The sequence below is a fragment of the Miscanthus floridulus genome, chromosome 3 (assembly GCF_019320115.1).
Source record: "Miscanthus floridulus cultivar M001 chromosome 3, ASM1932011v1, whole genome shotgun sequence".
In the NCBI taxonomy this organism is placed as follows: Eukaryota; Viridiplantae; Streptophyta; class Magnoliopsida; order Poales; family Poaceae; genus Miscanthus; species Miscanthus floridulus.
Window position 1 is genome coordinate 79,689,746 of NC_089582.1, and position 16,862 is coordinate 79,706,607.

The window sequence follows — 16,862 nt, forward strand, 5'->3', positions numbered from 1 at the left end:
TTAATTATTCAATTCTTTATTCCCAACAAGAAAATAAAAGGGAAAACCCTTAAACGAACAATAGTAAACACTAACGCATGTGTGGAGTACTACTTGAATAAACAAATGTAAATCAAGGGTATAATAGACCATTTGCAGGAACAACTGATTTCCAGAGCTGGAGATAGGTTATGTGCCAAATAGTACCACCTGCTCCACTAACTCTATGGTGAAGCTGCTCTATGATAAAGTTGGTGGAGCGGAGCTGCAAAAAATAGAGCAGTCCCAAACAACCCCTACTCCGGTTTTGCCAATTGTGATCATCACGGAGGCCAACAAAAAAAAAAAAAAAAAAAAAAAAACGGGCGGCCCACGAAACCACTGTTGCCCTCGGAAAACCAAGAAGCGCAAAGGCCCACAAATGCCATCATCAATAAACCCCTCTTCTCCCCTCCTTTCCGTCCCGCCGAACCCTCCTCCCCTGCTGCCCGCGGCGCCGCGCCGAAGCAGGTGGCGGCGGCGGCGCCGCGCCGACCATCTCCGCTGTGATTCATCCGGGCTACGACCCACGTCAAGGTATCTATTCCCGCCGGCCGCCGTCTCCTACCCAACCCTTGTCCCTCGCCGCCGACTCCCAAACCCCACACTCGCCCTGAGCGCCGTCTCCGCCGCCTCTCGTCCCGGATGATTGCGCTTGATACGATTGTTATTGTCCGGCCTAACATATCATTTCCGTGGATTGGCTGAAGGTGTTGCGAGTTACATCCGTTGGAGTTGCGGCTCCCGCCGAATCCCCGAATCCATCACCGCCATGGCGTTCTGGGGTGAGCGTGCTGCCTTGTTTGCCAGGTTTAGTTTATTTCATCTGTTATCTGCTTGGCACGTGATGAATTGTCCGATTGATGGATGCAGGGGTGGAAGTGAAGCCCGGTAAGCCCTACACCCACACCCACCAGGCTGACCATGGCCGCCTCCGCATTTGCCAGGTTGGGTTTTTTTTTCCCTTCAAACTTGTCATTTGTCCAATCAGTGGCGGACCTTGCATGTAAAATCCAGCAGGGGTTCAAAAATGAGCTGCAATTGATAGATTGAGTATTTCCATCGGTTAGCTAGTTGATAGTGTGTACATTTAGTGGAGTTTGCAAGAACTGAGGGGGCTGTGGCCCATGTTGACCTCACTGAAGCACTGCCCCCATGTCCAATTAACGTGTGCCTTTTGCCCTTTCTTATTTCGTACTCCTATGCCCCATCTGTTATCCTGTCACCTGAGATACTTTGGTTTTGTTGACATGGGTATGTGTTCTCTTTGATTTCTATCTATCATGTTTCATAACAGAGGTCTTAAAATCAGGATGGTATATTCAGTGAGTGTAATTGCTTTTGATTGTCTTCTGACGCAGAAATGTTTTCCAGTGACATTTGGTTACATGATGTGACCTTGACGTCTTGACCTCACTACATTAAGATCAATAAAAAAAATTATGTTTACACTGCATTAAACGAAGCTTGTTTAAACTAAAATTAAGATCAATATAAAATTTAGATTTACACTGCATTAAACGGAGCTGAATGCTTTGTTAGTTCCTTTTCATTTGGTTAGTACATGATACTGCAATTTACTATTTCTATCTCTATCTTGCTTCTGGGATTGAATGTACTTGGGAGGGATCAAAAGTTTAATTCTAAGCACCACCCTTTTTTTGACAGTATTGAATGTGTTTTGTAACTAAATCTTTTAATTTTTACAGGCTACACTGGGCAATTGTGATGCTGTTGCAAGGACAGTGCTGCAATGCAATGTTGGTAACAAGATTCCCATCAAACTTTGTAGTCTGAATCCGAAATTGGCTGAGACATGCCATCTAGAGATTGAGTTTGAGGAGGTCGATGATGTTGTCTTCTCAGTAATTGGCCAAAGTTCGATTCATCTCTCTGGATACTATGTCCGTGCAAGCAGCAGGTCTAATATGGGAGATGATGAATCGTATCCTTCTCGATAGTGTCATGTCTTTGTTTCAATTATGTAACTCTCAGACTGTGAAGTCATTCTTAACATGTAATTAGAGAATCTTATGGGGAAGATATTGGGCACTCCGACACTGATGAGGAGCATGATGCCAGTGAGGACAGCTATGAATCTGACTTTATTGATGATCGTGAAGTTCCTGAGAAGTATGGATCTGATTCTATAGATGATAGTGATGATGAGTGCACCCTTCGACGACGACGCAAACAAAAAGGTAAAAGGTTGACCCATGAGGTTTTACTATTTGATATTTGTCTGGATCTGATCCTGCATATCGTCAAACCGCATTGTACCCACATTGAACCAGGATATTGTACTGTTGGTAGACTATCACTTAGATAGCTTCTGGCCTTGATGTGAATTTAACATTGCCTTTGTTGTTATGCTCTTACTATTACCATTATACTTAGTTTCTTCTTTTATGTGTTATTATCTGTCTAGACAGCTTTCTTAAAGGGGTGATACTAGAGTGTCCTATGGTGGTGCACATGCACCAGGGAGAAGAAAAAAATCAATATCAACTAGCTCATTTCAACCATATAATACAATATGTTTTTAGATATTTACTAGATCCGCGCACAAGGATAGCTTATGCCTAGTTTCGCCCCTGCTTGCACGTTTATTCACATAAAACCATTGAACATTTCCATACGTTTAATGTATAGATATCTGCTCACAATTCCATTTTCATGTTTTCTAACAAAGTTCCAATTTTGTGTAATTAGCTGTTGAAAAACCGACTCGAAAGGCTGAAAGACGGCGGCGCTTGAAGAAGCACCAAGTAGATAGCACCGATGACAATGATGATGATACTCCAGTCAAGAAGCCTGTTGTCAAGCGCAGTGCTAAAATATTTGATAGCGGTGATGACGACACTCCAGTCACGAAGCCTGTTGACAAGCGCAGTGCTCCTTCCATATTTGATAGCGGCAGTGATGAAGATGATAATGTACCTATATCTGTTGCATCGGGTAAGAAAGACAATGCTATGGTTGCTGAGGAAACTGACCCTCGAAATGGACAGGCAAATGATGTCACCAAAAAAAAGATTATTGATGTTAAGAAAAGAAAACATTCTGCCATCAGTGAAGATCCTGCATTATCAATGTATATCTTTTGGTTCCTACTTAGGCTTTTATTTATTTCTCATATCTACGACCCATTGATCTATAACTAATAGCATATCATGATCAGGGATACAACAGATGCTAATGCAACATCTGTTTCAAAACAAGGTGCTGAAATAAAAAAGAAATCAAAGAAAAAGATGAAAAATCAATCAGGGGAAAAGGATGAGAAGCAGTCCAATATAAGAACATTGGAAGATGGGTTGATGGTAGAAGATCTATCAATAGGAAACATTGATGCAAAAGTGGCTTCTGATGGCTGCAAGGTAGCCGCTTTTAGTTCTTTCCAGAGAGTTCTGTTGGATATGCTTTTAGTTGCAAATTTCATATGAATGGGCTTGATAAAGTTCCCTCTATGATGACCTTTCTATCGTCAGTTTCACACAGATTTCTACTGACAAATGTATTGCTAGCAGTTACTTGATCATGCATGGCTTTACGGTCAATACACTAAGTTTTCAATTTCACAGGATTTGTGGGAAAAAGAAATGATGCCAGCTATTATGCTTTTTTCGTGCAGGTCTACATAAAATATGTTGGCATGTTGAAGAATGGGAAAATTGTTCAGTCTAATGTTAGTGAAAAGCCTTACAAGTTCAAGCTTGGTAATATATTTGCAAACATGCTCACTTTTATACTACATCTTGAACTTCTTAATATAAATATTAATGCTGTACCTTGTGCTGATTAAGGTGCTGGAAAAGTTATTCGTGGATGGGATGTTGGTATTCGTGGTAACCACCTCAGAGCTTGATTTTTTTTCAAGGTCATTTGAGTTAGGGTTATGGGTTATAATTTCATAATTTATTGTAGGTATGCGTGTTGGGGAGAAAAGAAAGCTTACAGTCCCACCTTCTATGCTGTACGCATTCTGACATCTTATTCTTTTTTGTTGTATATACACATCCCTCTAGAGAATCTGTTTGAACACTTCATTTCTATTGCTTATTGATGGTTTTGTATTCTGCAGCTCTGGTGGTAAATCAGTGGGAGAAGTACCTGAAAATTCTTCAGTCATATATGAAATCGAGTTGGTGAAAGTGAAATAGAGAAAAATGTCAGGCTTTTGCATGTGCCCTATGTCAACATCTGCAACAGTTACAGGAATTTTGTTGATATGCAGATGACTCATGCTCATATTTTGCTTCCTTCTGGAAGAATTTCTATGCGGCACTCTTGCCCGCACCATAGGACATTTAGCAGTGGACTGCAGCGGATGCTTCTCTATGCATGCCTTGAGCAGAAATTTTTGTCAGTCTAGCAAATGTTACTACTTGGCCTTGAACTGCCTAGCTACATTACTTTGTAATATGATGGTTGATTGGGTGAAGCACTATTGTGGTCTGGTAATTTGCCATAGTGGCTACTTCACGGTTCACTGCTTTGAATCATGTTTCTTTTCTCAATGATTGATTTAGTGGCGTAACAGTTTGATCAGGTCTCTTAGACTTACGTCATTACGTGCCTTCTTGAATCTTAGAAGTCTTTCTTACTATAGAAGTGGATTTTTTTTCCTTTCTTGTCATGTTCTGCATACATTGAACCTGCTTTGGTGTAGGCCCTGTGATTCTTCAGCCCGTTCGTTTCGGCTATAAGCCATGGTTCTGGCTGGTTTGGTGTAAGAGAAAAACACTGTTTATGTCGTGGATTATAAGCCAGATACGAGCGAATAAACTGAAACAAACAAGCTGCTCGTTAGACCTTGTTTATTCCCCCTCTTAAACTTTAGCTCCTATCATATCGGATATTTAGACATGCATGGAGTATTAAATATAAACGAATTATAAAATTAAATGCACAAATAGAGACTAATTTGTGAGACGAATTTTTTAAGCCTAATTAGTCCATGATTTGACAATGTGGTGCTACAGTAAACATACGCTAATAATAGATTAATTAGGCTTAATAAATTTGTCTTGCGGATTACTGATGACTTCTGTAATTTGTTTTATTATTAATATCCAAACACTTGATATGACACCCGATATGACACACTGACACCCGTAAACTTTAACCCCTGGATTTAAAGGTGGCCTAGGTGCCCACCGTCAACCAGGTTTTGAACTTCGATAATGATACTGCACGGAGTCCGTCCAGTGTCGGACGCGGCTAACTAGGCCTGCGGGACTGGGCCACAGCCTGCTCCCGCCCTGCATACAGAGTTCCTCATCAAGAACAAAAACGAAATAAAATAGAGCGACGCATCTTTCCTCCTTTCGCATCGCCACTGCGGGAGCCTCCATCGCACCGTCGACGTTAGCTCGCTTCTTCTCCGCTGCTGCGGCCGCGAGCCTCTCCCCCCACTCCATGGCGGCTCGAGCAAGCCTCCACCCCTCCCCTCCATGGATCCAGCCACCCCTCCTCCTATCTTCCTTCAAGTCCGGTGGCCTCCATGGCGTCCCCTCACCCCACTCCATGGCAGCCGTGACCCTCCCCCACGTCCCATCAGATCTGGCCCTCCCCTACTCCGACCGACGATGCCCTCCCTAGATCCGGCAGTGTTTCCTCTCCCTCAGCAGGCTGCGGGCCATGGCGGGGGTGTGTAGACGCGCATCATCCAGCGAGCCTGCGCCACCGCAATTGCCCACCAGGTAAGCCATGGCCGCACGGCAATGCTGTGTTTCAAGTGTTTCTAAACGCTTTTCAGATATGTTGCAAGCCCATGTTTCAAGTGTTTCAGTTGTTTCAGACTTATGTTTTCAATTTGTTTCATGCGGATGTTGTAAAAGTAGATCAGGATGTTGTATATATTGCAATGGTTGTACACATATGATGCAAGAGTCTATCCTAATGTTTCATCTGTTTTTTTTACACGTATGTTGCAAGTGTTTCAGACGTATGTCAAGTGTTTCATCCGTCTTCTTTTGTATGTTGTAAGTGTTGTATCTGGATGTTTCAAAAGTAGATCGGGATGTTGTACATGTTGCAATAGTGTTTCAACTGTATGATGTAAAGATTTCATCTGAATGTTTCAAAAGTAGATCGAGGTGTTGCACGTCGCAGCCGGTGGCTGTCGCTGCTGCTGGGGCACAACCATGGGTCAGGGCTTCCCCGTGCGGGGCAAGGGATGGGCATGGGGCGTGAGTCCCTGCGACGGACGCGAGCGTGGGTGCTGGGGCAGGACGCAGGGCGTGGGGTGGGATACGGATGCGGGAGCAGCTTAGGAGTGGGAGGCACATCCGGACGCGACATACCGTCCGGACGCTAGGCCTCCGTTTGAACTTATGCCAAATTTGCCTCTGAAACTGTAGAGAAGAAACCCGCAAGCAGTAGGTTTACCTCAACACATGGATAACAGTTCAAAAAAAAAAACACACAACGGCCCCGTTCGCTTGTCTTAATTTTGGCTTGTTCGGCTTGTTTTTTCAGCCGGAACAGTATTTTTCTCTCACAACAATTCAGCCGGAACAGTGTTTTTCAGCCGGTTTCAGCCAAAGTTCAGACCAGCGAACGGGGCCAACATGGATAAGATTCGAAACTAGAGAGGCAGTGCGTTTGCCACCTGTAGAAATTCCTGCAGCTTTATGTCTTTGCTTCCAAAAAAACTGAGACTTTATCGTTTATGAAAAAAAAGAGGTTTGGGCTTCCTATTTTGTTTTAAAGAATTGTGCGTCAATTTTGTGATTTTGCATCTGAAACCTTTTCAAAACTTTGTTCTTGTATGCCTGTAGGGTTTCTAATTGCGGTTCCGTTACCTGGTGACTGTTGAGCCTGGCATACTCACATCACACCTCCAGTAGACCTTGTTCCATTGGTATAATTCATTTCAATTCACAGGATTCTGGATTCTGTGGCAAAAACAACACTTAGTCGGCTATCCCAAAGCCGAACGTCTCTCTCCTTGCATAAGATAGAGGCCTTATTTCCTGGCACTCATTCAGAAACAACATATGAGCAAGTCCATAAGCCCAAATACGGAGGCATCATGCAGGACAGTGTGTCCGTCTGCCTCTTGAAATTGACAACTGTAGCTAGAAGCTCTAGGAAGGAGAGCCAAGGTAAGACGCCAGCCGCAGAATGTCGCAGAAGACGCCACCCGCAGTCACCTCTGCGCCCGCGCCTGGACCCCGCACGATCAGTGGCTGCTCCTTGTACCTCGAGGTGGTGAAGGCGATGATGTTGTCAGAGCCGGAGAGCTGCGCGAACGGGTGATCCCTCTTGTACCTACATAGTTCCACCTGTCCCCTCTTGTTCACCGTGTCCACCACTCCAACGTAACGCAGGACCTTCAGAAGGAAAAAGGGAAGCTAAATCACCTCTGCTCAAGTAATGTTGGAAATATGCACCGAGAATGGATCCAACAAAGCAAAAGCTAGATCTCATGCATCACACAATCCAATTGTCATGTCCCGATAGAAATGTATCTGATCAGAGTCACGACATGGGAAACAGAGGTCTACTCACTTCGTCTGCAGCCTCAGCATCACTGCGTTGCCTGGCCCAGTCCTCATCAAAGGACGGTAGCTTTTGCATGAATTCATCTGCTGACGAGCATGACTGCGTGATAAAAAACAAATTAGGATGATTGAAATACAAGGCATTAGTTGCTAAGAGGAGAATAATCTTACTCCAAGTGCTTCTGGCACAAGGCTTTTCACAGGAATATCGGAAAGTTCAAGCCTCAAACCAGATTCCCTTGCAAGGATAATGACCTGCTCCAATAGGGGGGGTAAAAGTATGAGTGACTAATGAAGATTAAAGAACAAGAAAAAAGAACTACATTAAATGTAAGTTTGGTTTTCTGTTTTTTGAAACCCTTACACACATAGTCAAGGCTAGGAATTTCGTTACATGGTCAATCAAAAAGTGTGAAGATGAGGGCATAATGATCTTTTCTTCCTCACCTAGTATTGCAGTGTCCTGGAGACAAAACTACAAATTTGCGGTGGCCTATGGCGAAATCAAACATAATAGTGTCCCATAGGCAAAGCCAGTGTCGAAAATACACTTTCCCCATTATCTTTGGTCATATCCTCAACGTTTTAGTTTTATGTATTCTGTAAGGATTCTTGTTGGTGCATATACAGAAATCAGAAATTGTCCCGCTCAAAGAAAAAAGAAAAATAAATAAAAAAACCATCTAGTGTGCTGATAAATTGAAATACAGTGCCTGGTGTAAGAAAGAATAAGTATGATATTCAATAACCGTTTGACAGAAAACAGGGTCTACCTTTCGGGCAACATCAGTTCCAGATAGATCATCTCTTGGATCAGGTTCAGTGTATCCTGACTCTTTTGCTTCAGCAACAACATCACTAAACGTCTTTGTTCCTTTGAAATTGTTAAATATATAACTCAAAGTTCCACTGAAAAACAATTCTTCGTATCAGCCATCAATAGAATGATACTGAATTTATTGAATAAAGAAGATCGTGGACTTTCTATTCAAGCATTCCATGCAAACATTTACTATGGTTCACTTGTGGTTTACCACAGTTGCAGAGTGGCACAGTAAAATTCTCCTGTAGCCTGGTCGGGAGTAAGGATGAAAACGGACGGAATCGAACGGAGAACTCCTCAACCGTTTTCTACTTTTACATTTGAATACGAAAACGAAAACGAAAGCGGACAAACCGAACATGAAAACGAACACGAACTTACGGAATATCGAGAATTTCGAAAACGAAACAATTCGAGCGGAATTATATCGAACACGGTCGGTATACGAAAACTCAATACGGAATACCGACCCGTAGACCAAGTGCATGACTAAGTGCATACATAATCAAGTTCAAGTGCATATAATAATTAACAAGTGCATATTATAGAAACATGAACTCGAACTGAGTCAGAATAATTTTATTAATCTTTTTAGAATAGATGTAGTATTTTATTTTAAAGATTTATTCAGATTTTTCTTTTGAGTAACAAAGATTTATTCGGCTGATGCAAAAACTATCAAATGATTGACTTTGCAGGTGGGGGTTAAACCGATGCGCTTGATGGGCTATGGCCCAGGTGGGCTTTCGTGTAGATGCTACCGGTTTCCTGACATTTAGCACCATCTCATGAGGTGAAGAGAGACGAGGCTGAGCGCCGTCTATAAGAGAGGGCAGCTGGCCACTAGTAGAAAGAACACAGCTGCGTGGTGAACAACCTGTAATTGGGCTGTATGACCTGTGCAGTTGGCCAAATTCGGTTTAAACCGAATTTTCAATTCGGAATATTTCAAATTAAAAGTAGAAAAGTAGAAAACGGTCGGAAAAATGTCTAAACCGTTTTCTACTTTTACATTTGAAATACGAAACATCTGAAATGCGAAAGCGAAAACGGTAAAGTCGGATAAGAAAATGCGGATTCGATCGGATTAAATATAAAAAAACGATGCGGTTCGGTTCGGGATATTTCCGTTCCGTTTTCATCCTTAGTCGGGAGCATACACACAAACCTGAAAATGCCCTCAATTCGCAGTATCTTATCACCCGTCTCCAGAAGACCTCGCAAGGTACTAATGATTGGGAGGCCAGCACCAACAGTTGCTTCATAAAAGTAATGAGTGTATGAGGCACGCTGCAGAGTCCGTAATTTCAGGTACTGTATCCAAGAAAAAAGAAACATTTATTAATCAATAAACACTGCAGCAGCAAATGTGCATTCTGTATGGAATGTGCTTAAAATTTGACATCTTTATGTAACAAGCAAATAGATCTCAGTTAAGTGATTGTCTTAAGATTCACAAATCACAGAAGTTTAATGTCTTCCAAGATTCACAAATAACGAGGTTTATGCCTTTAAGATTCTGGATTAGCCATGATCAGGTGATCAGTCATTGATGCAGTTAATGGGCACAAACTGACAGTCAATAAAAATCAGTCAGTGATCATTAAAACAACTATTTCACACAGAAAAAATATAAAAAGTTCCACCAGTCAAATAATTACCCGATCAAGTGGCCCAGAATTTGCTTTCTTATTCGGCGTGATGACATGAATACCCTTCTTTAACCAATCGTAATAATGGGACGCTACACTTGTATCCGCTGTGCAGTCCACCAAAACTTTGTTCGGAAATACATGATTATCAGATAAATGATGGACAAAATTATCAATATCAGCTGGTTCTGCTTCCTTTTGTAGAAGCTGTTTCCACTGGGTTAAGTCTATTCCCCTACAGAAAAACAAAAAGGAAAGTATGTGAAATATTAAGGAAAACATAATTATAGTAGCAAACCCCAAAAGAGCAATGTAAAGCTTTAGGTCAGGAAAAAAAATCAGTAAAACAAATAAATAAATATCCACTGCTGTTTGAATGACATGCAAAATTTCTTAATTTTTAACAAAATTATAAGCTGATTCCTTCCTTCCTATAATGCGCCTGATAATACAAAATTATTTGCAGCAAGTCAGCACAATCACAGAAGAGGAAACAAGGATTCAATTACATACGTGTCGCTCAAAAACATTGTACTTGAGCCAGTTATTCCAATGACACGCAGATCAATGTTCATATTTTCCTTGAGAACAGCAGCCTGCGAAAGATCTAAATCAATACACCTGCAAATTTCTGGTTTAAATGAACTCTGAAAGTCCTTCAAAGAAATGACTGGATGCTGTTTATGAAATTACAAGGCTGAAGATACCTGATCCTTCAGCTGGTTAAGGAGTGTTCCACCAATTAAACCAGGTCCAATGATCCCAACAGCAAGTGTAGTTTTGGAGAGGAAGAACCTTGAGTGAACAGCTCTCAGAGCCCTTACACAATCTTCTTGCTTCAATACAACAGTAATATTGTATTCACTGCAACCTTGAGCTATTGCTCGAACATTAATGTTTGCCTGAATCCGTTATAATAGGTTAATAAGTCCCAGCATTAATGGAACTCCCATTTCACCAAACCAAGAATGCAAAATACCTTTGCTAACGCATCAAAAAGTATTGCACTGACTCCAGGAGTGCTAGCCATCCTCAGACCAACAGCAGCAAGAATGCTGCAACCATTAATAACTTCAACCTGAAATGAATTGTTTGCATAAAAAAATAGAAGTAATCCAATGCATACAACAAAGACTTTGCTATACATTCACATCACAACTCATTAAGCTACTTCCCTTGCTAATAATATCACAAATCTGTAAACTGCAAATAGGGAAAGGAAAATGCAGGAACAAAGTACATTTGAGAGGTGTTCTATTATCTTTCATTTTGTTGCTGGGTTTTTGGAGGTGGTCTTTAATCTAAAGTCATGGTACTGACGAAGAATGGAATGAAATTTATCTTCAATTTATTCTTTCTTGTGACCATGCTATCGATTTAGCATCTTATTGTTCACTTGCTTATATATATAACATTTGGGATGAGCTATTGCTTGGACAGGTGTGTCAATCCGAGTCATGTTTCGCCAGATGAGCAAGCTTCATACGTTTAGACTGGAAATAACATTATTCCGTTCTGAAAACTAACATGATTCGCTCGAATAATGTCAAAGGCCTTGCTTGGCACAGCTTATTCCTCAGTTTCTCCACAAATTAAGCAGAAGCTGTGCTGAACACCAGGATCCTGCAGCAGCTTAATAAGCAGAATCTGTGTTTGACTAGCTTTTCCAGTTGCAGATTATGCACAATAACAGGCTTTGTCAAACAAGGTCATTTAAGTCATGTTTGCTGATTCGAGTATTTAAAATAATCGCTGTAGAAGATGAGAATTACCTTAGATAACCTCCCTGCTGCTAATGCCTCACGAAACCTAACATGTAAGGCAGCAGAAACCGCAGCAACTTCCTTTTCTGGAACAGCAAAGCATACTGAATGTTCACTGCTAGCCTGCATGATATTTGCAGTGAGGAAGAACCAAGATGAATCATATGTACATAGCAAGATAAATGGACATTATCTACCTGAGATATCATGATAACATTAGCTCCAACATCTTTAACAGCACTAAATATAGCACTTGCTGTACCTGGAACACCAGCCATTCCAGTTCTGCAGTGAAGAATTGTACAATAGAATATTAGGTAATACAAGAAAGACCTTTTAAGAGTCACACAGTCTAAGTTAAGCCATTTTGTGTGTAGTTAGTTAACATTGCTACATCAGCCAAAAGCAGCATCTAGCGTAGATGTCTCTAGTGGACATGGCAACCAATTTCTATTGAAAGCCACATACAGAAGATCATGGAAGTTCAGTTTCACAAGGTTAATTGCCAAAAGCATAAATAATCAGTTGTATAGAACTTGGAGGTTTAAAATAATAAATTATGATAGCTTACCCTTCAACATTAACAAGTGCTAAATTATCGATGGTAGCAAATGATTTGACACATGCGTCTAAATCACCATTTTCATTGGCAGGCTGCTTGCAAATCATGGTTCCAGGGGCAGAGAGATTGAACATGTTCCTAATAACAATGGGAATGTTGTCTTTCATCACAGGTATAATGGTGCGCGGATGCAAAACATTCGCCCCAAAATATGACTGCATACAATAAGTAAATCAATGAGACTTAATGTGGTAGGGATATAATAGCTTGGAATGCAAAGAAAGAATGATCATAGAGCATAATTGCATAAAACATGTTGTGCCCCATTGCTCAAATGTAGTTAAATGATGAATGACTTGCATATGAACAACAGTCCCAAGAATAGAGAAAATACCATTTCCCAGGCCTCCTGGTAAGACAAAGTGCTTAAGATCACAGCCTCACTAACTGCATTAGTCAGATGCTTATAAATCAGATATATAATTAACTCAATGATACAAGAGAAGGACATTGCCCTGTTTTAATAAAGAACTAGACAAAGCCAACATGTTTGCTTTCCAATATCCATAATGTGGTCATAATGATTTTCTGGATAATTGAAGTTTAAATGTTTCATTGGAAGATATATTTGCACCTACATCAAAATGGAGAGATCAAAGTACTTGGAGGCTTTCATCAGCACATCCAGTTCTTTGATAAGTACTTGGAGAGAATACACTCAATACCATGAGTGGCAGTATTAACAAATAATTACTGTTGCAAGTTGCAAGTTTCTAGTTAAGTACATAAATCACACTATCACAGGATTTTAGTTAAGCAATGTCAACCGTATTATGGCAAAAAAAAAAAAGTATTATTGTGCTTCTAATCCTTCACATGAACTGTTTGACATATGGATAGACAAGAATTAAAAGGATGTGAGTAGGCACCCTAATCCATGTGACACTTGCAACTCTTTGATCTGATCTATCAAAATCTCATCCAACAGGTGATGCAAGGGTTAGCACCCAAACATGAATTTGCACTATATGCATCCCCTAAATCAATTATGTGTATGCCAATGCCAACATCATCAGTTTAAAATGGATCAGAAACAGTCAAAAAGCAAATTATGACTCTCTTAGGACAAACCTTTTCTAGGATCAGCGCTAAATACCCCGTCAACATCAGTCCAAATAGTGACCTGGCGTGCCCTGACAAGAGAACCAATTATGGCTGCTGAGAAATCACTTCCATCCCTTTTTAGAGTTGTAGGAATGTTTTCAGCGGTACTTGCAATAAACCCTGTAGCAACTATTATCTCAGCTGGTTGCCGAGAAAACCATTTCTGAAGTCGCTTCTCCGATTCCAAATAATCAGGGTCTACTTGATTAGAACCACTGGGTTTTACAACTAGAACTTCTCTTGTATCCATCCAACTGCAGGGTGCCCCAGACTGCATGGTTTAAATACTGCAGTGTAGGTCAGTTTGTAAAGAAAGGTAAACACTGGATCAAAATACCGGTATCATGTAACTGTAACAAAGGAATGGAAGTACAACTTGTAGTTGTAAATGTTTATGAAAGACACACACATGTCTAATGGGTAGCATTGTTACTATAAATACTCCATAAATTCCAAAATGTAAGGTGTTTTAGTTTTGTCCTAAGTCAAACTTCTCAAACTTTGACCAAGTTTATAACAAAATGCATCAACACCCACAACTATATGGCACTTGGATTAAATTCCTATCCAACTATATTTAAAACTCTAAATTATGGCACTTGGAGAAAGCAGGAGCGATGAATTCACTGCTCCTGTCAATAGATTCAGTGATGATCAATTTGTATCATCAGAGTACCCAACTATATCAGCACATGGTTACAAATGTTGCTGACATGCCAATTCTATGACATTGGAGTGGATAAGCTCGCTGCAGCATTAGTAAGTTGTTCCAATTGCAGATAACTATTAGCGTTAGTAGGTTGTCTAGCTTTTCCCATGTGTACCTTCTTTATTGCATACGACAGCATTTGCGCAGACCACAACTCTCCATGCCCAACAACAAAGTCCGAGAAAGATTCTGTCGCATGCCCAGCTGCAAACATATATAAATAAATATTAAATTGAGGGCATCTAGCAGACTGCAGATATCATGAAGTCAAGTTTTCCAAAATTCATGATAGCTAAAAATAACAAACAAGTAAGAATTCAACAAGCTGAGAATATACTTCCAGACCTGAGAAACAAAATTTGTTACTCAAGAATAGAAGAACATGAGATGTGGAGAAATTAGCAGCTCAAACCTATATAAATAGCACGGAGCATGGCTCGCAAGTTGCTGACGTCTGAGTGCAACTGAGACAAGAATCTTGCAAGATCTTCTCCATCAAGGAGATACTTTGCTGCAGCCATATGCTTCTCAAAAACTTCATCCAATGCTATTGTATATGAATCATCCCTTGACTGAGCCTTCTGTACAAGGTTGTACATCATGTCGGTTACTTTGGACATTGCTGAAACAATTATCAGCCTCCTCTCAGAAGAATCACCAAGAACTATATCTGCGACACTCTGGATTCTTTGGGGTGTTCCCATACAGGTTCCACCAAACTTGTGCACAGACCACATATCACCTTTTGGAAGATAAGTATTGACTTCATCTTGTTCAACTGAAATAGCTGCTGCAAGCAAAAGGCGCATATGTAAACGAAAGTGACAAATCTTTGATAGCAATAAGTTCAGGGTGAGAAAAGGCTAGTATTTTCAGGGTGAAGCAAGGTTAGCATGGGATTCTGCTAAGAATAAGATATTCAAGCATTGGATGATGGAAGGTAGAACTACCAGCAGCTGGTCTGAGCAAATTTGTTGAGCGATGTCTGTGCAAACTTCCTTGAGACTGACTTATCCTGAACAATAGAGCAAGACGGGAAAGAGGAATATTAAGGGTTTTTTTTTTTTTTTTGCAAGGCAATGCAAAGTATAAGTGGTAAAGAATGACACGACCCAGTAGAACACAATGAATAATTTATTAGTGGACAAGCACAAAACACTACCTTAGGGAGCCTCCCAGATATTGGTCTTGACTTGATTTGTACTTCCAACATTGTAAAACTGCTTCCCTGTAAATCAGCATAACATTGAAATAATGCATAAAATGATTGAAAGGATGGCAGATGATACTCGGATATGATGCATTTTGTTTTTAAGGAATGTGATATTAGATGGGACAAACTCCTGTAAATCTTGCAAGGAAAAAAGAGTAACAAAAGAGTGCAGACTGTCAAATCCAACAATGTGTAACCTGAAACCAGTATATGATGCAAGTTTGTGCATCCATGCTCCCCATTTTTGTGGAAGGCGAACAGTACAAGCAGACAATTCTAAATACATAGCTCATGGTTCATAACTTTCCATTTAAATGTCACGCAGATCAAATCCATCGATGGATTTTCCATTTAGTAGCTCCAGAAAATTTGAGGGGCCAGCCAAGGACAACCCGTATAGCACCGAATAGCATCAAATTTCTGATACACCAATGAAGTGCATAAGAGAGCCAGTATAGCACGGGTGGTAGATACAAGGTACACAGAAATTGCAACTTAACGTCGCTCCCAAGAGTAAGTTTACTAATCCCAACAAGGCAACAAATCAGGAAAAGCAGTAATCTCGTGATCGGGTTCAGCAGCACCAACAAAAGGAGACCATATCCATCAGATTCCCAACATTGGAAGCCCCAAATTAGGCATAAAAAAAACCATCCCCACCCCCAAGTAAGACGAAACTAACTGCAGCCACGACTCTCTCACTAGTACTATTCGCCGCCTGATACCTTCGCCTCCTCCGGCGCTCGAAAGCCCCCACGCGATCAGAATCAAGGCCGCTACCATGACGGCGGAAACCCACCACGCCAACTTGCAATGCGACCACGAGCTCTCGAGCGGGAGCCACTCGTACCACGCACGGCCGTACTAGCCTCACCGAAACAACCTCAGAGGAGGCGACAAATGTGGGCGAGATGGCGGGTCCTTACCTGGTAGAGGAGGACGCGCACGGCCGCCGCCGAGCTGCGGCCGCGGCGGGAGGAAGCGGGATTGATACGGCTAGGCCCTGCATCTCGCTCGCGGCGACGGCGAGAGCCGAGACCCGAGAGAGGGGAGAGGGAGAGGGAGAGGGAGGCAATGCAGGACGCGCAAGTTCGCAGCAGAAAGGGACTGCTAGACGCCAAAACCCCTTCTTTAACGAGACTTTTCCCTGTGTGCCATTATAAAAGATCGTAATCCCCTGTGTGCCCCTGAAAAAATTCAGCGGTCTTCAGCGCCACTACTTCAACTTTTTCGTGTCATCCATGCCACTTCCGTCAGTTTGGGCTCTAACGCCGTTAAACTGCAGGTGTGAAAAGACGAAAATGCCCTTAAGTTCAAATATGTTATTAATTTTTTTTAGCATCTTAACGACTTCAAATGAAAAAACTCAAAACTAGAAAGTTGTAGATCTCGTCGAGATCTATAATTTTCATATAAATTTTTTTTTCATTTAATTTCGTAAAAAAAA

At 41.2% G+C, this 16,862-nt stretch overlaps 2 protein-coding genes across 3 annotated transcripts; one reads left to right on the top strand and one right to left on the bottom strand.

Annotated features, from left to right (window-relative positions):
- The first annotated feature begins 426 nt into the window (after window positions 1–426).
- LOC136545986 (peptidyl-prolyl cis-trans isomerase FKBP43-like) lies at window positions 427–4,521 on the top strand. The gene is made up of 11 exons (XM_066537966.1): window positions 427–555; window positions 729–803; window positions 892–965; window positions 1,728–1,963; window positions 2,044–2,219; window positions 2,731–3,112; window positions 3,200–3,398; window positions 3,653–3,737; window positions 3,825–3,866; window positions 3,946–3,994; window positions 4,103–4,521. The coding sequence occupies exons 2-11, from the start codon at window positions 791–793 to the stop codon at window positions 4,179–4,181; spliced, it is 1,335 nt and encodes a 444-aa protein (XP_066394063.1). The 5' UTR covers window positions 427–555; window positions 729–790; the 3' UTR covers window positions 4,182–4,521.
- Window positions 4,522–6,883: 2,362 nt separating this feature from the next.
- On the bottom strand, window positions 6,884–16,517 carry LOC136541815 (bifunctional aspartokinase/homoserine dehydrogenase 2, chloroplastic). Of its 2 annotated transcripts, none has more exons than XM_066533921.1 (19): window positions 16,342–16,517; window positions 15,365–15,430; window positions 15,153–15,217; window positions 14,615–14,989; window positions 14,318–14,406; window positions 13,461–13,764; window positions 12,724–12,776; window positions 12,339–12,544; window positions 11,965–12,052; window positions 11,777–11,890; window positions 10,984–11,082; window positions 10,712–10,906; window positions 10,518–10,600; window positions 10,014–10,239; window positions 9,521–9,666; window positions 8,303–8,438; window positions 7,701–7,784; window positions 7,537–7,629; window positions 6,884–7,358 (listed from the first exon to the last, which is right to left on the bottom strand). In XM_066533921.1, the coding sequence occupies exons 1-19, from the start codon at window positions 16,422–16,424 to the stop codon at window positions 7,113–7,115; spliced, it is 2,751 nt and encodes a 916-aa protein (XP_066390018.1). In that variant the 5' UTR covers window positions 16,425–16,517; the 3' UTR covers window positions 6,884–7,112. The 2 variants fall into 2 exon arrangements, with proteins under 2 accessions (XP_066390018.1, XP_066390017.1); XM_066533920.1 differs by having other exon boundaries at window positions 14,615–14,992.
- Between the last annotated feature and the right edge of the window lie 345 nt (window positions 16,518–16,862).

Bases quoted from the DNA above. Each gene is read 5' to 3' on its own strand.
- LOC136545986 (XM_066537966.1), top strand. The intron at 3,113-3,199 runs GTATATCTTTTG...TATCATGATCAG, and splicing joins GAAGATCCTGCATTATCAAT to GGATACAACAGATGCTAATG. The intron at 3,738-3,824 runs GTAATATATTTG...GTGCTGATTAAG, and splicing joins GCCTTACAAGTTCAAGCTTG to GTGCTGGAAAAGTTATTCGT.
- LOC136541815 (XM_066533920.1), bottom strand. From the start codon at position 16,424: ATGCAGGGCCTAGCCGTATCAATCCCGCTTCCTCCCGCCGCGGCCGCA. The intron at 15,218-15,364 runs GTAGTGTTTTGT...TCTATTGTTCAG, and splicing joins TATCTGGGAGGCTCCCTAAG to GATAAGTCAGTCTCAAGGAA. The intron at 7,785-8,302 runs GTAGACCCTGTT...CTATTGGAGCAG, and splicing joins GAACTGATGTTGCCCGAAAG to GTCATTATCCTTGCAAGGGA.